Source organism: Pyrgilauda ruficollis, unplaced genomic scaffold, assembly GCF_017590135.1.
Source record: "Pyrgilauda ruficollis isolate IOZ18807 unplaced genomic scaffold, ASM1759013v1 scaffold20, whole genome shotgun sequence".
NCBI lineage: Eukaryota > Metazoa > Chordata > Aves > Passeriformes > Passeridae > Pyrgilauda > Pyrgilauda ruficollis.
This window is the reverse complement of record NW_024519207.1, coordinates 9,612,028-9,634,939: the sequence shown is the minus strand read 5'-3', so window position 1 is coordinate 9,634,939 and position 22,912 is coordinate 9,612,028. Positions and strand designations below refer to the sequence as shown.

At 40.9% G+C, this 22,912-nt stretch overlaps 1 protein-coding gene and 1 long non-coding RNA gene across 6 annotated transcripts in view; one reads left to right on the top strand and one right to left on the bottom strand.

Moving 5' to 3' along the window:
• The window catches only part of TDRD3 (tudor domain containing 3), a 92,177-nt gene extending 89,865 nt beyond the window's left edge, over positions 1-2,312 (bottom strand). The window contains exon 1 of the mRNA XM_041466887.1: positions 2,099-2,312. Within this exon, the coding sequence (XP_041322821.1) occupies positions 2,099-2,139 (41 nt within the window). The 5' untranslated portion in view covers positions 2,140-2,312. The remainder of the gene's footprint in view (positions 1-2,098) is intronic.
• Positions 2,313-2,369: 57 nt separating this feature from the next.
• Positions 2,370-22,659, top strand: LOC121353342. Of its 5 annotated transcripts, XR_005955090.1 has the most exons (6): positions 2,370-2,589; positions 3,767-3,803; positions 11,517-11,608; positions 12,717-12,783; positions 19,508-19,610; positions 20,390-22,659. It is a non-coding gene; the product is annotated as an uncharacterized LOC121353342 (long non-coding RNA). The 5 variants fall into 5 exon arrangements; XR_005955089.1 differs by having other exon boundaries at positions 19,508-22,659; XR_005955092.1 differs by lacking the exons at positions 19,508-19,610; positions 20,390-22,659 and adding an exon at positions 18,631-19,071.
• Positions 22,660-22,912: the final 253 nt, after the last annotated feature.

Sequence of the window (22,912 nt, the reverse complement as noted above, 5' to 3'; positions counted from 1 at the left end):
TATTTCTTTTTCCACTCCACGTTCCTCAGAAGTATATATATTCATTCCTCTCTCCTTTATACTACCCTTCCCAATGTAACTAGGTCAAGGCACAATTCCAGTGCACCTGATAATGAGCCCTTGCTTGCCCCTTCAACTTTCAGCCTCTGGCTCTCACCCTACAGAACGGCAAGAATAACGAGTGTTGACAGCCATTCAAGAGTCTATACCCCCAAGGAGGGCAGCAAACACTGCAGAGGGACAGATTGTTTCAGAGGCACCTCATATTTATACTGCCAAAAACCTGAAAGCCATTTACCAATGGCTTCAGCTGAAAAGGCAGCAAAACAACTCAAGAGATGAAAACTGTGAAAAAATTTTGAATAGGCAATAGACAGCAAGAAAAGCAAACTAAGAAAATAAAACTACTTTTACAGAAAACTTTTGCATTTTTGTAGAGGTCTAAGTACAGAAGAGGATACGGACAAGTTTCAAGTCACAGTCCAAAATTCCCGTTAAATAAGCTAATGTTATAAAAAGTAGCAGAAATAGTTATGATTATTTCATTTCAGCAATAGCCAGGAGCCACAGGATTGTGCACTCCAGAACCACTTTGAACAGTATTTCTGGATCTTGATACACTTATCCAACAAGCATACCAAAAGGACACCTAATTACTCTGTTTGGTTACTATTACCACAAAGTAGCAAAAGCTGGCCCAAAAAACACAGAATTACCAGGGGGTTAAAGGGGGTGATTATCCCCCTGTACTCAGCACTGGTGTGGCCTTACCTGGACTACAGTGAACACAATTGGAAAACTATGTGAAAGTCTTCAAATACAAAGGAGGGCAACAAAGCTGTTGGCATGTCCTGTGAGGAGCAGCTGAAGACCTTGGCTTGTCTCCATGGGAGAATAGGAGGCTGAGGGGCAAACTCATTGCCCTCTTTCTACAGGCTCCTGAGTGGGGGAAGTGGAGAGGGAGGTGCTGATCTTTTGTGCCTGGATCCAGTGATAGGATGAAGAGGGATGGTTCAAAGCTGTGTCAGGAAGGGTTCAAACTGGACATAAGAAAGCATTTCTTTACTGAGGTCAATGTCCCGCCAGTCAAATGTTTAAGAGGCATTTGGCCAGTGTCCTTAATAACACACCAAGATCTGGTCAAACCTGAAGTCATCAGCGACTTGACTAGATGATTGTCATAGGTCCCTTTGAAATAAATTATCCTGTTCTATTCTAAATCACAGGCTACCCACTTTAACCTTTTCCATCTTAGACGTACATGAAACCATAATCCAGGACAACCACTAATGTAAACAGTAAAACAGAAATATCCTCAACATGCCACTGGAAATAACTTTGCATATGTTGCTTTGTGCTTTAGCAAGTAGCACTAAACTTTAGGTTTGGTGAAAGACTTTCCAAGTAGTTATGGAAAAAAGTCAGCATTGACTAATAAGTGAATCACGTCAACAAAACAATCAAACAAACAAACGGAAAAGCCTCAAAACAAAACAAAGACTTCCTACAATGCAGCCTCACCTCTAGGCTAGCAAATAAGCTTGCAGCAGGTATTTGAAAAGCACGACTCGTTGAAACACGTTGTTCCAAAATGGATACTGTGTGCCCAACGACTGGGACTCCGTAGAAAACACAAGTACCCGAGTTCAAGCCTCATGTGCGGGTCATTTACCCTACCTTAACTCCACTTTTTCATCTTGCCTCCCTTACTGAAGGGGCGCACAGTGCCATTAACAGCCCCAGCACTACGGGAGGGCACCAGGCCTCCGGGCGAGGCCGGTCCCGGGGCAGGCGGGGAAGCCGCCGCCGATCCCGAGGGACCTCGGGGGCGGCCCCGGGATAGGGGCGCCGGCCCGCCCCGCAGAGCCAGCGGGACGGGCCGGGAGCTCCTCTCCAGGGCGAGCCAGCGCCAGGCCCCGAGCGCACCGGGAGCGGCACAGCCCCCTGCCCGCCACGGACGGGCTCCGAGCGGAGCTGGGGCGGGGACGCCCCCCCGCCCCGCACGCCTCCAACACGGGGCACTGCCCACCCCGCCCCGCCGCTCGGAGTTACCCCCGGAGGCGGAGGCGGCGGTGCGGCCGAGCTCGGCCCCACTTACCAGCCCGACTCGGAGAGCGCCGCCCGCGCCCGGTCGGCCATGGCGCCTCCCCCGCCGCTCGCCCGCAGCACTCGAGGCCGGCGGGCGCTGCGGAGACCCCCGGCACTCGCTCGGAGGGGAAGGAGGGACGCGGGGCCCGCTCGTTCCCCCGCCCCGCGGGCCTCTCCGGGCGCTCGGGCCGGCCAGGGGGAGGGAGGGAAGGGGGGAGGGAGGGAGCGGAGGGAAGGAAGGGGCGGAGGCGGCGCAGGCAGAGACGAACAAAGCCCGCGACCGGCGGCTGCCTGGAAGCTGCTGCCGCCATGGCGGGGAAGGGAAGGAGTGAGGGCAGCGCAGCCGGGGGGCGCCGGCCCCGCTCCTGCGGCTCGGCCCCTGCCGCCGTGTAGTGTCGGGGAAGGCTTTGTTTAAACGCGTTTCGTCTATGAATAGTATTACTGACAGCAGCGTTGTTCTGGAAAAGGCTCTCCTCCGTGCCCTCAAAACGCGTGTTGCGGGTGAGGAGGGATTTTTAGAAGGGTCTGGAGCGCACGTCACATGAGGAGGGGCTGGGCATGGGGCTGGGGATGTTTAGCCTGGAGAAGAGGAGGCTCAGGGGGACCTTCCTGCTCTTGACACCTTCCTGAAAGGAGCCCACTGCCAGGTGGGGGTCGGCCTCTTCTATCAAGTCACAAATGGTAGGACGAGTGCAGATGGTCAGAAAACGGCCTCAAGTTGTGCCACAGGAGGTTTAGATGGGATATCAGGAAAAACTTCTTCACAGAAAGAGTGAAGCATTAGAATAGGCTGCCCAGGGAAGTGGTGGAATCACTGTCCTGCCAGCGTTCAGAAAAGCTGTAATGTGGTCCTTAGGGGCATGGTTTAGTGGTAGGCTTGGCAGCACTCATTAATGATTGGGCTCGTTGTTAATAGTCTTTCCCAAAGTTAACAATTCTTTGTGAAAGACCATTCCTGTGTTTCTTTTATATTTGGCAGTTTGTTGTTTGGGGTTTTTTCTTTAATTATTTGCTCTAAAATGCTGGGCACCGATATGAACGTTTTGGGGATTTTTTTTATCTGCCTTTTTAAAGGGAATTATACTTTAACAGAACAGCACTATTTCATTATTGCTGTTACAAGTGCCCAGTGCCCTCGGGTGCCAGTGGTGGGTAAGGTGAGAGCACTGTCCCCCTGTTTAGTCTGTGTTCCCAGTATCCAGAGAAATGGCCAGAAGGTGAACATGAGCAGATCAGGAATTAAAAAAAAAAATGCTCATCAAGACCTTGGTGCTCAGGGTTTCTGCCTGCAGGTGAGGTCAGCTGCTCTGCAGAAAACACTGACCATTTGCATTAGTGCATCACATCCAGCTACTTCTGTAACCTGTCAATACCAAATGGTTTTTTTCACCACTGAGGTTTTGAAACTTGTCTACCTGCTTTGATTGTCTATTAAAGGTGGACTTTTCCTCCTGGGTTATTTTCATCCTTAAGATGTTTCAGTTTTTATGCAGCATCTTCGAGTCAAAGCTTACAATTTTGCTTTCGTTGGGGGGGTTTTTTGGTTGGCTTTTTTTTTGGTTTCATTGTTTGATCCACCTGAAAACATCTCTTTGCTATACTGAGTACAAATCACTCGGGATTTTTGCACATAACACTCTGTGCTGCTCATTCATTATATTTTCTTTTGTGTCTATAGGTTATATACTCTAGGACAAAGATTTTGTCATAAGAAGGTATGGTGTCCTATGTGGCTGCTGATTTTAAGAAGGCACGTATATCTTTAAGCTGATAATTATTAAAAGGTTGACACAGATGAAGGAAACAAAACCTATATTATTCAAGTTCAGCTGAGCAATGCATAATGCTATGCATATCCTTGAAGCTTTCCTGGTCACGAGTCTTAACATAAACCTAAAATAAAATCTAAAAAAAAAAAAAAAAGGCAGCTTGAAAATACAAGACTAACATATGATTTCTGCCAGCAAAATCTCAAAATAATAAATATAGCCATAAGAAAGTGTTAATCCTTGTGATGGTCATTAAACATCAACAAAAAATTAGCAGAGGAAGCATTATTAATTGGGAAAGTGGATTGTCCGAGGTTGTGCAGTCCTATGTCATGTCAAGGCTCCAGGTGAACATGATCTGCAAAAGGAATAATGTCAAGGAGAACTAACTAACCCAAGAGCCTTGAATCAGACCTACTGTATGTCTGTACCAAAGAAACTCTTGAATTAGTGACGAGGAATACCGTAAAGCAGAGGAGTCACACTGAAATATCAGTGGCCAAGTCAAACCTGTCTTGCAACAGTAGCAGCCATTGACATGGAAAATGGATAAGTGTGGTTTCAGTTCAGAACTTATTATGGAAAAGAAATGGGAATAAAAACACCTTGCATTTGGAGTCTGACCTGTCTGCACATTAGATTAGCAAGAAAAGGTTGTAAACATTGTAACTCAAAATGGGATGCCCATAGAACCAATTAGTAAGGGATGGAGTATGACCTAGGAGAAGATAATGAGAATTATAGACTTTATGCATTGCCTTGTGTTAGTTTAAGACATGGAAGGTTTTGCTTACTTAAATCTTCATTAAAATCACCAGGCAATTATGCCAGCAGTTTGTACTGGCATAGGGCTAGCTGTTGCACCTCATGGCACTAAATGCCATCTAGTATAAAGAAAATGTAGGTGCTGTCCTTCTTAAAGGTCTGCAGGCCTCTGCTCTAACAAATTCATTATATGCAAGCTGAGATGTGTGTGTGTGTGTATATGTATTCACATGTGCCTCCTTTGGTACAGGAGAAGTCCCCATTAGTGGGTGTTTGTCTGCTCACAGAGGGCACTGCCTGAGCTTTGTCGATTGTAGCTGCTGTTGGCTGTGCTGCACCGAGGTGAGCAATTAGTTCCACTGTAAAACAGAAGGTGATGCAGTGCCTGCCAGGCAGTCAGAAACCCACAGATAAGACTCTCTGTACCAGCTGTTTGTGATAAAACATTCTTAGAGCATATTCTCTATATCGATCACTTTTAAAATAAATGACATTGCTGAAGGTAATGAGCACCAGAGTAGCTCAGGCTGTACAGGGACTGACCTAAACCCCTGCACTCCTGTCAAGGGCTCTGTACCTTCAGAGCTTTCTCTGGAAAATGCTTGTTGCTCAGGATGAATCAGTGCATCACTGTCTACAAAATTCGCATGGACTTCTTCTCTCCAAACTGCCTAAAATGCAGTTCTGTTTGACTGCTGCCCATATGCCCTGGGACAACTTAATCTATGCCAGAAGAGGTTATTTCACAATGTTCTGTAATTTTAAATACCTGAAAGCATTGGTCTACTTGAGCATGTCTGGTGAGACAGCTCTAACAGAGAGAGCTAGCACACAGCACAATACAGCAAGAGCCAGTTTTTCAAGCAGCCCTGCAGGTTTCTTGATTCATTGGATTGATTCTTCCTTGCTCCCTTTATCTCCTGCCAGTTCCAGGCTCAGTCCTCTTGGTTAGCAGTAGGCTCACAAAACTGGGGAACTGAAACTTTTGACCGCACTTTCCAGAAACAGGCAAGAGCAGAAACCTGTAACACTCCTCATGAGCTGTGGCATCATTCAACCCAGCCTGATGTGCTGAAAGCAACAACATTGGGATGAAGACCCTGAAGACCAGGTCTAATAGAAGATCCTCACAGCAGCAGAAAGGTTTTAATTTTTGTCTTCCATAGAATATGCTTTCTTCATTACATTTTCTGAAGGGAACAGGCCTGCTTACTGAACACAAAAGCAGATGATCCTTATCCTGGATCTGAAGCTGAAAGTTACTGGGCACTGAATGTAAAGGCCTTTCCTTCTAGTCACTGTATTTCTAGGAGTGTGCTGGAGTTTCAAGGAAAGTGGTTACCTCTCCATGTCCTGTGATGGACTGGGTCCTGAACTGATTTGACTGCAGTCAGAAGGATTAGTTTTTCTACATGTATTGTTGCATGTCAGCTAAAATATTGTGTATGTTTTATCTGAAGGATAGTACTCAGCACTCAGTCTTTCTTACATGGCAGCTGGAGAAGAGATGGACTTTCCACAAACTAAAGAGAAGAAGGGAAAATTACAGAAGTCAAGATTTTCTTCATGGGGGAGAGGAAGGAGAGAGACTTGGAAGGGAGCAGGATGGAGGAAAAGACAAACAACAAGTACATATCCTTCACGGAAGTGGTAAAGGATTTTGTAGTCTTGGACATAATACCATCACCTATAGCCACAGACTGTAGTTAAGATGGTGTTGCAAGGAGAGACAATTTCCACTAAAGGCCAAGGCTAACATTTTTGTCAGGCTATTCTAATTGATTTTGCCACCTGACTTTTTCCATCTGGAACCCTTCAGTTTGACCACACTCCCCACATTCTCGTGCAAATCACCAAGTGTCAGGCATCTTAAAGTTATAGTTCACACACGTTATGTCAGTCAAAAAGACAGCATCACACTTGGTGAGGCACTGTAGCTGTCAGGATAGGGGCATTTATATATGACACAATGATGCTGTTGTTGGCTCTGTGCATGGCTGCCTATCAAAATCTCAGCAGTTCAGACCTCAAAGTGCAGATGAGCCACTGCAATGATCACTAGGGTATGATGATTCAGTAAGTACTGCAGAATGTAATTCCATATAATTGTGATGCTTTCAGGGCCCCTCATGGGCCAGCAGAAGGGCTGGTGTTTGTCAGCCATTCTGGCAGAGCTCATCCTATTGCCCCTCTGGACACTGACTTGGTAAATAGCCAGGGAGCAGAGGATCAAACAGCATATGGCTTTGCAGACTTTACTGGGCTGCAGTAAACATCCCGGCCCTGAACAGCTGTGCCTTGTCTCTAACAAGATTACTTTTAAGAGACTGATACCTTCTGGATTGGATGAAAATCTGGAAATAAGCTTGTTGTTGTCAGGGTTTTGAGTGCACCAAGAGGCTCTGCAGCCTCTTCTCCACTCCTTGGGGCTTGGTTGCCCATCCTCCATTGCAGATCTGATATGGTGCAGCTGTAGCCTTGGATCAGGGTGCTGGGGACAGAGCTGTGTGAGGAGGAGCTATGGAAAGCCTCATGGGGGCCTCCTGCTCTTTGCTTGGGAGCTGCATTGAAGCTCAGGCTTCCATCCTTGAGACTTGTCTTTGGTTTGCATGTGCTGTCCATGTGCCTTGCTGATCCTGAACCACTGGGTTGATTTGCTGACTTGACCTCTCACCTGCTTCACCACTACAGACATGTCTGGTAACCTTGAATACTGCCTCACCCTGCTCCCCAGTATGGCACCTGCTCAGGTACTGTGGGATTGTGCCCTCCTGGGTGGGATCATTGCCTTACCTGCCTTGCTATTGCCCTCAGCTCCTGGCTTCTTTCTATTGTGGGACAACCCATGCTTGCTGCTTCCTGAGAGCTCCTATTCCAGAGCCATGAACATGGTGTTACATGGAGAAGTTAGTGGCCCATTGGCTGTCGCCTGGTGTCTGAAATCAGTACATGTGATGCAACTGAACAAAGCTCATTGACAGTGGAGACACTGCTGAGGCCAGCTGCCAGCCATACAGTCCCTCAATGTACAGGACAGAACAGCACCCTCAAATAGGAAGAGAGCAGGCAGGGAATGTGTGGTCCTCTCTGCAGGCCTCTGCTTCCCTCATGCTTCCCCCAGGTTTCAAGTTGAAAGCTTGTCTCAGTGAAATTAAGGTCAGTGCTTACAAGCACTGCTGGGCAGAGCTGCTCATGAGGGGCTGGCTGCATGCTGAGAATTTGTGGCCTATACGTGAGTAGACAAGTTAGGGACAGCACTTTTAGTGTGGAGGCTAAAGGCCTTGTGGAGTAAGTGCCATGCAAGAGGACACCTCACACGGTGTCAGGGAGCTTTCAGCTGGGTGTTAAGAACCTGCAGGGTGGGACATTATAGTGTTGCCTGTCAAGCCACATGGACATCCCTGTTAAAACTAAGCCAAATTCTCTAGGGTAGGACAGCAACACCCCAAACACCACGGTAATGGAAGCTGTAGATCAGCCTGTCAGAGCCACATGGGCACAGACACCATTATCCTGCATAGTACACAAACAGGATATGTCCTTAACTATAAACACAGATTAGATTGGAGAGCACAGCTGTGCAGCAAAGCAGTGACTACAATGACCACCTATTACATGCACTACCTATTACCTATACACCATGTGTATGTGGCTGTGTAGGAATTCCATAAATTGGATTTGCTATTAAAAGTCATAAAGGTTTTCTTTTGTATATCCACAGTACTAGAAGGCATCATCTTTGTTGAACAGTTTGGGGCATAAATTACCCAGTAATCTGTGTCAGCACTTGACTTAATTGCAAGGTGAGAGAAAAAGACTGAATAAATAAGTGCTGTTTTCTCATGGAAATCTAAAAAGATTCTTTTTGGATTATAAAAGAGTCACTCTGTGGTTTTCCTCAAGTGTTGTCGTATGTTTATGCTTGAGGAAAATCGAGTTATTGGAAATCTATGCCAGGCTCCAGATAAGCAGTTGACTTTCTATCCATGATTTAATACCCACTAAACAGGCAAGAATGCTTCTTCATTATTTCCTGACAGTGAAAATATCCTGTGTTAGGCATCTTTCTTGTTCAGATGTGGCAGCTTCTGCCTACTACTGCTCTTCCCTTGTAGTCTGCAGGCCCAAAGCAGTACAGTTTGGACAGATAACTAAATTTCTTAAGAACTTCCAAGGAGCAGCAAAATCAATGCTTCTAACAATAAAGTGCAATAACTGGGCATGCTGTTTGCTGATCTTCACTTATGAGTGATTCAGTTCCTTCCTTTTCTAATTCTTATTTATTTATTTATGTATCTCTTCTGTATCTGTTGATTTTGTTTTTTCTGTCCTTTGTGCTCCTTCTTTCCTGCCTATTAGCAAAACACAACAAACCAAAAGAATGTGAATCATCTGATCTTCATGGTAGGTTTTTAATCTTCTTTCAAGAGAGAACTGGGCCCTATTTTCTGAGTAACTGCATTATTATGAAGAAAATTACAAAATTACAGAATCATCCTTAAATCAGCCTTACATATTTTAAGTTATTAAAAGCAACATCTTCTTTTTCCAACTATGTTTCAGCTAACTTTTTGATTAAATTTTGCTGTTCTCAAAGATGAAGGATGAAAAGAAACAGAAATGCTAGAGCCCTGAACAATTTCTCACTATTTGCAGGAATACACTTGAAACTTCCCTGGCTTGCATATTTATCCTAACTAGCTAAGACATTTCAAATGGAGTCAATACAGGAATGGGGCCATAAGAGCAAAGTGAAGAGCTTCAGGGACTAAAAAAGATTCATAGCCCCATATCCTCAAGTGGGCTCCTGCTTGCCACAGTTGTTTTAAAAGTTTTCATTCCTTTATTTCAGTACAAAATCATAACTTCACTTTTTTCACAGCCTACAAAAAATCATGATTTAGTACAAAAGTGAATATATGTGTTAATGAAGCAGCTGTCCTTTACAGAGTCCAACAGTTGCCAGTCTGAGGGACACAAATATACTCCAGAAAGCACAGTGCTGTTTGGCAGATTAGTGAACCACTGAAAACTGGCACTCACCATGAAAAATTAGCAAAAAGGGAAAAAATGGAGGAATGAGAGATTAGAAGAAAAAGTTGTGGAGGAGGACCATAAAAAATTGAGAGAATGAAGAAAAATTGGCAACAACTGGGCCACAGCACAGAGCAACAATTTGGGCTACCTGTGTCAACTGGGATTCAGACCAGTAAAATAAGATGCTGTGAATGAAAATAATTTATCACAAAAATAATACATCAAGTAATGCTACTAGTAAGCAAACCGAAGTAGACACAGCATAAAAATGTGTAGAGAGGTCACTAAGGACTCCCTTTTTCTTCTCCTGCAAATGAGGCTTTTGGCTTGGAGAGTGAATACAGATTTTATGAGTTTATCTTTTTCCCTCATCTGGACACAAAATCAGAAATAATCAGTACTCTGTTCCACCCTCTATAAAATTCACTGAGGCATTCCTTTAATTATGTTTACATATGCTTATGCTTGTGGGGCTGCTGTGTGAACCAGGCACCTGGCTAAAAAAGGGAAATTGGAGAGAAGGGATGCTGAAGTTTTTACTTTGAAGTGGATTCCTTTTCTGGTCTGATTCACATTACAGTCCTGCACCTTGTTTACATGGGGGTAGAAATGAATTAAGCCAGCATTGATGCTGGAGACAGTATATCATCAGATCACTAACATTCTGGAAAAAAAAAAAAAAAAACAAAACAAACCCATTACTTGTGGAGCAGTGTAGCTGCAAATTAAAGGTGTTAGGAAAACACACAACTGAGGGGCATATGAAAGGCAAATGTGAGAGGGACAGGAAACGTGTGTGGGAAACGCATTTGGAAAACAACTGAGGGATAGGAAGAAGAGATGTAATACATGGTAGCAACACTTTGACCGACTCTCTGACCATCTTTATAGAACCTAATTAAGACATTCAAATTTGGGGTTTGACTATTTCTTGAATGTTTGAATTTGTTGGGTTTCTCTTATTTTCAGATTTTCTGCGATTACAGCTGTAAGTTGCCAGTTTACCTTAGCAGAGAACAAGGATAGGCTAGCACTTCCTGCTAAAACTGAAACTGTTGTTTCCCATCAAAGCACAAAAAGCAAAGCAGCAGAGGAGAATCAACCAGCAGTTATTTACCAGCAGTTTGTTATCTATTTCAGTGCTCACAACCATGTTCTCTTAGCCTGATAAACACGACTGCCTGCTGTTAACAAATATTGCCTGAAGCAAAATACTAAACAATCTAAAAGAACCTTTTATTCCTATTTTACATATTTATTTCCAAACAGTTCCTAACAGCTCCAGTTAGCGCATTAAGGTGCCCAGTCCTTACTGGCTGCACAAATCAGTTCTTCACGCTGACGCCAGCAGTATTGCCATGGTTACGTGATTAGAGTGGCTTAACCTGGCAGGTGGCTTAGCAAGATGCCAAGTGCCAAAGCAATCCTAGCACACAATCTATACTTTTCCATCAAACAAATTAGTATATCACATGCACTGGTGTCCATATCGTAGTAGGGTGGGTTGTTTCTTGTTTGCCATTTGTTGGGGTTTTTTTTCTGAATAACAATGCTGTTCTCAAAATTTTACCATTTTTCAGCTATAACATTGCAAACAAACAATTTTCTAAAATAAACACCCTTTTTCCTCTACTCACAGTTTTATAGATCCAACAATTGCAGTAAAGATAACAACCAAGGAATTAAAAAATATTCATAAATCACAAAAATTCAATGTAAAGTTTATATTTATAACTACATTTAGGGTTGGACTAAAAATCTGGAAAGATCCCATGCCAGCTGAAGGCTGGCCAGCTATTACTTGTTTGAGTGCATTTTTTGGGAAATGCAAAGGTGTGATTTTTTTTTTTTTTTTAGACTGATGATTGCAAAGCTGAGATTCAGCAGCTTTGGAGATAGATTCAGCTGTAAACAGTTGTGGTTGAGACTACCAGAACTGCTCCACCGAGGTATGAGAATATTTGCCTACCAAGTATCCAGACCAAGTAATTCACATACAGATAGCAAAATGACTTAAAGCATGTGCCTTCTTGAGGGGAGAAAGCATCAGAGAAATAAAGAAAGTCAAAACATAATGAACAGATCAAACTTTGGCAAGCAAGGTACTGCTAGCATTTTCTTAGGTGGAAGCTACTAGACTTTGCAAATCTCAAACTAATGCAAAGCCGTAATACCTCAGTTGGTATTATTTTAGCTTTAATTATAAAGATATTGTAATTGCTATGTGTATTACATGCAAAAACTTTCTTTTGTTTCCTTCTGTTGAGTGGGGTACAATGCTGAAAGAACAGAGAGGGAGTTTTCATTCTTAACACTTTCACACTGCTTGCCAAGATCGGTTTTCTGATATGAATATAGGACAGTGTAGTAGCTTATATAATCCTTAAGGTATAAAAACACCTTGGAGTGTGTAGAAGTTTTATAGCTGTTTCATAGATTCATTCATACTATTGCCCAGTATATTTTCTGTCCAAAGGAACTCCAGAAAAAGTGATGTGTTGTTTTTCACAGCTTGTTTGCCATCTCCCCTTTCTCATGCTGATTTCACTGCTGTGTTGATGAAGCTTCAGTCCTCTGGTCTTTATACTGTAGCATTCAAGTTTAGAGATTCTGAAGCCTTCCTTAGAAGTGACTCAAGTAATTTTTTGCATTTGGAGGAGAAAGCTGAAAAGCCTTCAATATTTAAATAGAAACATAAGTTTCAAGTGTAGTATAAAGGCTTCAGATCTCTTAACTTTATTCATCAATTAACATATCTGCAACAGCTGGGGTTTGATCCATATTTTCAGAGAACAGTAATGTTGCTGATACAGCATTTCCAGTTCAGTCACAGGAATACTGAAGTGGTTTTCAGAAGATCATTTAAAAAGCACTCAGTTGACAGGATGTTTCTTCAGGGAACCATTGATCGCATTTTCAAATTGCAACAGAACCAGAGATTGTCTTCATTTTAATTTCAATATCAGGAATGCCTTAAGTGACGATCACAGCTAACCCATTTTAATGACAACCCTGAACATTTAGAAACTCTTATCTATTCAATGTACTTCTGTGCAGAGAAACAAGAACAGATGGATACTTCCTTAACACCTGCTGCTGTGGGAGTCTTCTGAAACACTTGCAAGTAAGAAATTATTACTGCTATAAAGTGTCTCTCAGTTTTATTTGTTTGGAGGGTTTCTACAGAACATGCATGCAATTTATTTTATGTTTCTCAACTTAGTTGTTGCTTTTGGAAAGCTGAGGAAGGATCACTTACTGAAGGAAAGCTTATTTCCGTGCTTTTTTTTTTTTTTTTTAAAAAAAAAAGGCGGGGGGTGGGTTAGGATAATAGATTGGAGACTTACTGCTATCTGTTGTGTAAGGAGGTAGAAGAATGCACATGGTACAGTACTCCAGCAGTGAAGGAACAGCTCCAGGAACAAAGAGCCCAGTCCTGCAAAGCAGGAGGAGAGAGGGCTTTCTAGAGAATACCATGTCAAAATGAAACCTAATGCTTTTCTGACTAGGAACTGAAAGATGAAGTGCAGAAGTTTTAGCTCATAATTGCCCTTTGAGCTTTCTATGGGTGATTTAAATGTTTCTCTGCTTCCACAAGTCTCCAATAATAGAGAGACAAATTATTTCCTAGATTTGGAACACTGTTCTCTTTTGAAGCTATATGTATCAGTTTTGTTTGTTTTGTAGATTTTCATATGCAGTAGATTAGAGAAATAACATGTAATTTCAAAGGATCTGAAAGTGAAATGTTATTAAGGATTCTAATCCACCAAGATTATTTAATGGGTTTCATTTTCATTATGCTTAGTGGTCAGAAACTGCCCTAAAATAAATCTAGTTAATTGCAATAGGAGATAAAACCCAAGTTGTTATACCAAAAGAATACATCCATCTTTTGGAACAGATGTTGCAATAATGAATGCAGGTGATAAGAAATTTGTAAAATGGAGAGGATGACAGTACTGAACACAGAAGGAAAGGGTTTCTTCCAGTTTAGGAAGACATTGGGGATTGACCTTGGAGCACATAATTGATTCCATTTTATAGGTCCACAGACTTAAAACTTGAAATAACTATGCAGACAGTTTACTCTGAGCTATTGCGTAATAGAGGTCACAATACTTCACCTGGTAATTCTTAACCCATAATTTCTGACTGGACTGGAGAATGTCTCTTAGAAAGACACTCAGTCATAATTTAAAGTCTTCACATTGCTAAATTCCTTAATTCTCAAGGTAAATTGCTTTGATTGTAAATCATGCTAAAATGATGTACATTATATTAGCTTGAATTTTTCTTCCAGCTACAAAACTTTTTTTTGTTGTCTTACTGATTCCACAGTTCTCTGATCTGTCTCATCCCACTGTACAAACAAATCAAATAACCCCTGACTTTCCTGTTGCCTAAACTGATTAAATGAAAACTCATTAACTTCTTCTGGCTTTAAGGTATGGATTTCCAAACCTTACCAAATTGAAAAAGATTCTGAAAAAACTGAAAGTATTTGGTGTATATTTTTAAAGACTAGACAGAAGAAAATAATGTTATTCCTTACTCCTCTCTGAAGTAATGCCATATATAAGCATAGAAATGCACCTTTGTTAATTTATCTAAGGATCACAGCAATTAATTCAGACACTTTAGATATTAGGTTATCCTGCCAATTTACATGCATCTAAGATAAATCTTGTAATTTGTTTTGGCTCCTTTGTCTGCTGAACACAAAGATAAATTTGCTATATATCTAGGACTTGAATTCCAAGGAATGAACTCTATACGGTGTTCAATGCACAAATTTAGATAAACCATTTATCTACTCTCAGTGATTAAAACCTGAAGTACATGACTTATGAGGACAAGCTTAGAAGAACTGAGTTTGTTTAGCCTGGAACAGGCTTGGGAAGTCACTGTCTACAAAGCCCATTGGGGGATGTAGGGAAGATGAAGCTGAACTGTCCTTGAAGGTGCAGAGTGAAAGCATGAGGAAGAGGAATTTCTGGTGAAATATTAAGAGGAGAAAACAATTACTCCTACTGAGGGTAAGCAGCCACAGGTATCTCCACCATTAGGAACCACCATCCTTAGAAATACTCAAAGCTCAACTGAGTGTTCCGATCAACCTGCCAGACCTACTCTGAAGGGTGAATCAGAGCAGATCTGTTCCAGAGAAAGGTTCTTTCCAGTTTACATGACTCTAACTCTATGACTAATTAATTAGGTCTGCTGGCCTAACTCAGTGGTGTAACTGAAGCTATGCTGTAATTTAGGCTGGAAGTGCAGACCTTTCTTTGCACAAGACCTTGTATGGTATTTGACAGGAACAGAGATTTTTGTCAGGGTGCTTGTTCATACAAACAAAATGCTATTCAACAGACAACAGCTGAATGTCCACCTCATCCACCCATCCACTGTGCTTGTCTTGGCCATCCGTGTCTCCCCTGCATGAACTAAACTACTTCACTTAACACCACAGCCTGATATGATAAACTAGCATGAATTACAGTCCTGCAAAACAACTTTAAGTTCTTCATGCTAGACCATGCCATAATTTCCAGCAATGTAGTAGTAGCCCCTGCATAAAACACTGACTTTCCCCAAAGCAGGTGTAGAGCAGATCATTGAGAAGAAGCAGAACCATGCGCAAAACCAATTTCGAATCAGCAGCCCTCTTTTTTGTTTTTTCATTGCAACTAAAAATTGGTCCAAAGACTAATGTTCTTGATGAAGCTACATGCTGTGCCAAAGCTAAATGTTATTGAGCTTGCTTATCAGACATGATAAGCAATGCAAGGTATATAATATAGTTAACAACTTAATTTGTACCTGTTGTGTTCAAAAGAATCATCCTATTATCTTTACTTAACATTCTTTTACACCCAGTTAAACTAATCCAGTGAAATACACATACATAAGAATAAGGCCTTTGATATGATCAGTAAATTAAATTAACTTAACTCCAGGAAGAAGAAGAAGAAGATAAGAAAATGCCTGTCCTTATGAGAAAGGTCACAAAGAAAGAATAAGAAGAATGCAAACCAAAATTTAAAGAAATAATGGCCAGAGGGATAAGTGGCCTGCGTTTTTTGTAGGTTTCTGTTTGAAAGAAATCTTTTTCCTTGACACTTTACTGTATTCCAGATTAAGGACACTTTCTGATTATATGTTCTGCTTTGATATGCCTTACATGGAAAGATGACTGGGGGTAAAATTAAAGGCAACAGAGAAGTTATAGTCACATCCTAACAGAAGTTGTAACGGTACAGAAATTATGTGGCAAAGTGCAGCTGCTACTCCTTGGATGGAATATGATCAGTATGCTCAAAACCTATTCCACCAAGATTCCCTACACACCAAATTTGCAACCATAAGCACCTGCTGAGGGGGATGGAATGGAGGGTGGAGCATAGTGGAAACCCTTACAGGGAAGGGAACTCGATGGCATTTTGCAGCTGATAAACCCCAAAGCAGCTGTCAGTCAGGGGAGAGAGGAGAAGGTGTCTTGCTGCCAAGCCAGCAGCTCTGGAGAATTCATTCTCCTCAGATAAACTTGGTTCATTACAGCATAATTAAATACAACACACAGCTCCATCCCAAAGCTACCTGCCCACAAGGTATGACCACCTCTCACAGAACAAGTATCTAAATTTTATTTACTATACCTTGAAGAGTGAAGCAAGGGATTTTTTACCAATCACTAACAAACATCTGTATGACTAGAGTTATTCAAACTCCACCAAAACACAAAGAAGTACTATAAAAATACATTGAGAGTGGGGAAAAGTTAGTGTAGACTCCACAGTAACTGTTGGCATCAGTTGATGGGCTGAACCTGTCCTCTTACTCATAGGGACAGGTAAGAACCACATTCTGTGTGACCTGAACACTTTTACTGGGGATTAGAGTTTGTCTCTGCATTGCTTTGAATATATCTCTGCAGTCAAATGCCATCACAGGCAATCCTCAAACCTTAACCTGTCACAGTTTTATATTAATGAAGTGTATTATTCTGTAAACTGTTGGTGTGAATCCTTCATGGGTGCTGGCAATCACTGGCAGAGGGGAAACACTGGAACAGAGGGGAGGACTCACTGAGGAGTCTCCATTATGGTGTCTGTGTGTCCCTGAATAAGTCAGTCAAACCAGCCTCAGATCCAGCAGGATTGCTCAGTGAAGGGTCCCCATAACAGGATGCTGACAGACTGGTTGGGCACAAGGGTCTTGAATTTCTTAGGGCACTGACAGACAAACATTAAGGGTTAAGGAAATCTCCCCTCTTCACGTGACTCCTAAAATGCTGCACTTTTATTGCAGAAACCAAACATACTCTATTGCAGGAAAAAGAGAGAAACGTGTTAATGGTTTAAACAACAACTACACTGGCCAGTAGATTGTGAATATACACATTTTCTTTGCTGTTTTCCTCTCCAGTTTGAGGGTCACATCAAAGCCGTGTCCCTGTATTGACAGGAGAAGTCAATACTTCAAACAGTGGGGAAAACAGAATATCAAACTGTGAATACATGTGCAGTATGTGTTGCTCAGCTAAGGCTGTGGATATGGAAGAAATGTCTTGCACAGAGATGCCACCCTGGGAAAAAATTGTTTTCTGAAATATACTTCTTGCCTTAAAGAATATGTCTCCATTTAGTTACTCCAAGATCAATTATAATTGAGGAGATGGATGTGTAAAACTAATCTCTGAACTTTTTACTGCTCTTCCCAAAGGCAGCTGTTTTACCTCAGCTGTCAAAAGGTCCAGTCTATAGGATCATCTGGTCACTCAGCCAGAAGTTTTAAGTGGTGCGAATATGTCCTGGAAAGGGCAGCTATGTCAGAGTTGGGCAACTTGACTGGAAAAACAAATGTTTTCTGCGGCAGATGAAATATTCACTAGTCTTAATGACTAGTAGTGGCTGCAGTGAGGTTTCTCCAGTTAATTTCTTTGAAATATCTTGGCTTCAAAAATAAAACGAAGAAAAAATCTTTCTTCCACTTTTTGAGAGGATGCATCAGCCACCTGCTGGAATGCAGCCTGAGCAAAGGAAGACATAAACTTTCTTAAACTCTGTCTTTTCAAGTGTCTTTGTAGACTGTGTGAGATGTTTCACATTATAAGTTAGTTTTTCTTTAACTGTATATAACAGTTTGGTTTTCATTCTTGGCAGATGATAAAGTGATCACACCCAAATAGCATTACCAGGAATCTTCTTTTGCTACAACAGCTCACCCACATATTCTAACAGTCTTACTCAGTGACTCACTCGCTCTGTTGTTACACAATTTCTTCTGGGAGCAGGGAACAGCAGTAGTTTTATCTTTGGCTATTCCTCTCAGAGCCCTTTGCAATTCTATTCTTACTCATCTGGTTCATCTCCATTTTCTTAATTGAAAACTGAGATGTTTTTCCCATACAATGCATAATAGTGTGTGGACTTGCCTTTCAAATCTATTGATATGATAAAAAATATATTTGCGAGTAGTTTTATCAAAGACTCTGCAGCCATAACAAGACTTGTAACTGCATTACAACTGAAGGTGAGAAATGTGTGTGTGTGTGTGTGTGTGTGTGTGTGTGTGCGCATATACTTGTCCCTATCTTCTCACACCATAACTTAATGTAAAACTTTGAGTGTTATTTATGCACCTACTTAAAGCTCTGGAGTAATTACTGTAGAGTAAATTAAAAAAAAAAAAAAAGAAAAAAAGAGCAATGCAAAAATTATAAATCTTGCTTTATGTTTGGGGGCTGTACTAAACATAATTTGCCACAAAGCTGCATCTTGTGTTTGCAGAGTGTTTATCAGCTTTCACTATTTATAACAGATGGAACTGGAGCATTCTGAATGTTTCTATTAAACAGAAAATGGCACTGCAACATAAATACAATATTGTGGAAGTTTGGTCTTGCAAATTAAATTCTACAACCTGGCAGATGATAGCTTACAATATCATCTCATCCTCTCTTTTGTAGAATATAACTACAGAAGATATCCCTTGCCATGTGCCCAGTGGGGGCAACGTTATGCCTGCATACTCTGAAAGAGGAAAGGAAGGATAACACTGATATTGCACAAGGGCCATTGCATGGATTTCATGAGGCACTATCATGTATTAAAAGAAATGAATGGACAAGCAACAAATACAATCTCTCCTTGTAGCTAAAGAAATCTCAGTCTGATTCTGATCCTTAGGCACTTATGTCCCACCATATTACTGGTAAAAATACTTCTCCAAACTGAACTTTTTCTAAGTCGATAGACAAAATAGCAGCATAGTCACAACCATCCCACACTGAACAAATGGCCATTGCTGATCTTGCAGAAAAATCCTCTCCCACAACATGTGAACAACATGTGCTTCCAGAGCTCTGGCATTGGCCATCTTTAGAGACTGTGAATAACTGTTTACTCATGGGCATTTATGTAAGTCCTTTGGCTGGTAAGCATCTCCTTTTCCAATTTTTAACATATTTTCTTTTCTCAGAGGCAGAAGTGTCTTTCCTCCTGGGTTTCCATAATACCCTTCCTTGTTACAGGTCTACCCAAGACTAGAGTTAGACAGTCATTCATTGCCCATAATTTCTGTCTTCATTTATTTAAAACAAATGAACAAACTTCATGTATGCAAATAAAACCATAGCACCATAAGTAATGCCAACTATACCAGTGAGTCAATGTGTTAAAATTCTCCCACCTCCATTAAATTATATCCCTCTTGAAAACTAGACCCACGGAGATGGCCACAAAATGGCACCACCATCTGTAGCTTTGCTCACATAAAAAGTTATATGAGAGTTTTTATCTTCAAACCCTTGCAGAACTATTAGCCTCAGATCTTATTCCCTTTAGAGTCTGCAGCCCCTGAAGAGTCTGTGGAGAAGCAGTTTACCCTGAAGGACTGCAGTCCATGGAAGGGCAGATGCTGGAGCAGAGAAAATCTAAGTGGAGGAAGGTGTGAGAAAGAGGAGCTCTTATGGCCTGGGTGCAATCCCCATTCTTTCTGCACCGGGCTAGGGGCAGAAGCAAGATTGGAATGAAATAATGATGTGGAGACTGAGAAAAGGGGGTATGAGGGTGGTGGGAAAGTGCTTTAGTTTTTGTTTAATTTTCTTATCATTCTACTCTATTTTAATTGTTAATATTAACTAATTTTCTCTCAATCATGTCTGTTTTGCCCACAACAGCCATTGGTGAGCAATCTCCTTGTCCTCATCTTAACCCATGGGTTGTTTTCTTCTTATTTTTTAATCCTGTCCCACTGAGGAGGAGCAGGGAGAAAGCAGCAGGGTAGGAGATTGTTAGCCATGGCTAATCTACCATACTAGTGTATCATCTTTGTAGCGTCTCTAATTTGATCTGTATCAAATGAGAGTATTCAAAAAGTCACAATTCTAGAAAAATATGGCCATGTAACTTCATGTTCTCAAGTTAGGTACATGAAAGATTTCTCCTGCCACTTTGTGGGTAAAACTGGACATTCCAGAAAAAGACATGTATATACGCCTTATAATTTTTTAATTTCTCAAAAGTTATTCTTAGTCGTTTTCCTCATTTCTCATTTTTAATTACAGAGAGGGTTGGAAATTAATTCAAATTACCCCAAATAACATCTGAAAACTAATTCCAGTTCTTCCTACATGTTTACAGTTTCCTACATGTAAGATGTATGCACAAAGTAGCATTTGTCAAGATATGAATACATAACCCTAATGACATTAATGTCTTATCCAGGAGTACCTGCTGGAGCATCATACTTGCCAAGCAGCGCCAAGGCAGCCTTCTGTACCTTCCTCTTTCTTTCTAAAGCTCAGACTCTCTGCCATTATCTCCTCCAATCAAGCATGAATACATACATGGCTTCAACTGGCATTCTGACAATTCAAGACATCAGTGACAAATATAAACAGGGCTCTTAAATTTGGAAATCAGTATGTAAGAGGTGGTATGGTTGAACTTTGGAACCAATATAAGCTGTATCTGTATAATTCAAACAATACTGCAAATGGAATTAGACATTTCAACATCAATATTACGTACCTTTAAAAATTCCAAAATATATTTACAGTATCTGGAAGTGTTTCTAATGGATCTTATTCACATGCAGTGTTCAGTCAAGTGGATTGCCCCCATAGAGCTTATGAACACATCTGATCCATAAAACTCATCTTCCTCACTGACTTGTGTTTTGCCTTGTGACACCTAATTATTTGAGCTAGCAGATCTAAAATGTACTTATAGATTTGTAATTTTATTCTGAGTGAAGAATCAACTCAATCTAACTTCTATCCAATTTCAGAATGGCATTAAAAATACTTGGAAACTGAAAATCTGCTAAGATGTTTTTCATCAAAACAGATGGGAATTATACTTCTGAAATTGCCTGTGGCCATTTATAAGATTTCTTTTTAAAAAACAGTTCCTCTATATTTATGACAGTGGCTCATCTATTGCTACAAACCGAAGCAAAAAATTTCAACATAATGCTAAAAATGAAGTTAAAGTTTGTAGACGAGCTTCTTCAAAAAGGTTCTGAATTTGTAGTTAGAGTACTCTCATTTCTTTTTATTTCATGTTTAATAACTCATTTTTGCCTGTGAGAGTCTTTTCTTTCTGAAACTTGGCACGACATAACTTGTTATTAATCAGCATTGTACACACTCAAGTCTTGATCTTATTGGTTGCCCCAAGTGCCATAAAAACATAAAGGAAGGCAAATATCTCAACCGAAAAGCTTAAATTTAATGTTTTGTCACAATTCAGCTGTTATGCATGAAGCTGAATGGCTTATAATTCTTAGGTCTTGAGCTGATACAGGACCAGATATTTTAGAAAGCTTATGTGGCTAGCAAGGCCAGCTATTTCACTGAAGCCCAACAAGGATGCAGTACAATTTCTGACTGTTTTACTAATGGCAGAGAGCAATGGAACCCTGGAATAGGATAATCCAGAGTTCCATTCCAGCTGACTGACCAGGTCAGGACTGACCAAAAGTTAAAGCATGCTATTAAGGGCATTGTACAAATGCCTCTTAAACACTGACAGGCTTAGAGCATGGACCACTTCTCTAGGAAGCCTGTTCCAGTGTTTGACCTCCCTCTTATGAGGAAAGGCTTCCTAATCCAGTCTGAACCTCCTGTGGTGCAGGTTGAAACTATTCCTTTCTGTCCTATCAGTGGGTCAGAGGGAGAAGCGGTCAGAACATCCCTCTCCACTTCCCCTCTGCAGGAAGCTGCTCCAGAGAGCAATGAGGTCACCTTTCAGCCTCCTTCACTCCAAACTAGGCAAAACCAAAGTCCTCAGCTGCTCCTCATAGGACTTGTATTCTAAGTTCAGATTAAGTGTTAATAGATGACCAGAGTTGAAATTACTGTGTGTGCATGTGTAGAAGGAAAACACAGGAAACAGCAAGAGAATTAAGTCAGAGAGCAATCCAAACAAGAGAATTCAGAGTAAAATGTTATCAGATGAAAGATGTGTCTCCTGTTTCTTATTTTCCACCATATTCAGGAAAATAGGATTCCATGTACATTTTTCAAAAATAAACAAGATTACAACAAAGACATTTCTGATTGCAAAATCAATTTCAGGGGAAAATAAAACAATCTGAAAGGTCTCAAACTGCTTAACTTCTCAAGCTATATCTCTGTGGAATTGTGTCTTGCTCTTCTTCTTATTATAGAGCTGTAAGAGAAAAGAAGAGTGTTATTTCCAAAATGTTATATTTTATGAGTTACAAACTGAAGGAAAAACAAAAATATATTTGTGAGGCAATGAAGGATTATTGCACATTCATTTAAAGCTAAAACATACAGTTTGTAATTTAAAAGTAAATCATTCTATATTTAAATGTTATGTTTTTCTTAAGAAGTGACATCCCCAAGCAAAACAGCAATGCTGATTTGTCATAAGAAAGCCATTTTGCCATACAGAAATAGAATATTTTTCAGTTAGAGTTATTTTGATCATTCTGTGATACAGTTATTTCTTCTTACATTATTATTTTTAACTGTTAAAAATAATCCTGTCAGTGGTAAAGAAATAAAACAACTTTTCAAAGTTTACATGTCTGTTCTTATGAAGACAACATATTCAAAAAGAAAAAAACACAAACTGCCCAATCTTCTTCTGCTAAAACAGGAAGTGTTCTGAGCATTCTGCTGGAACATGGGGAGGAGGCTTTGGTCCTTGCTCTGAAGGTTGCTAGTATTTTTAAACAAGTGTAGTTTAGTGTAAGCATTCCTGTTCTGGAAGCCT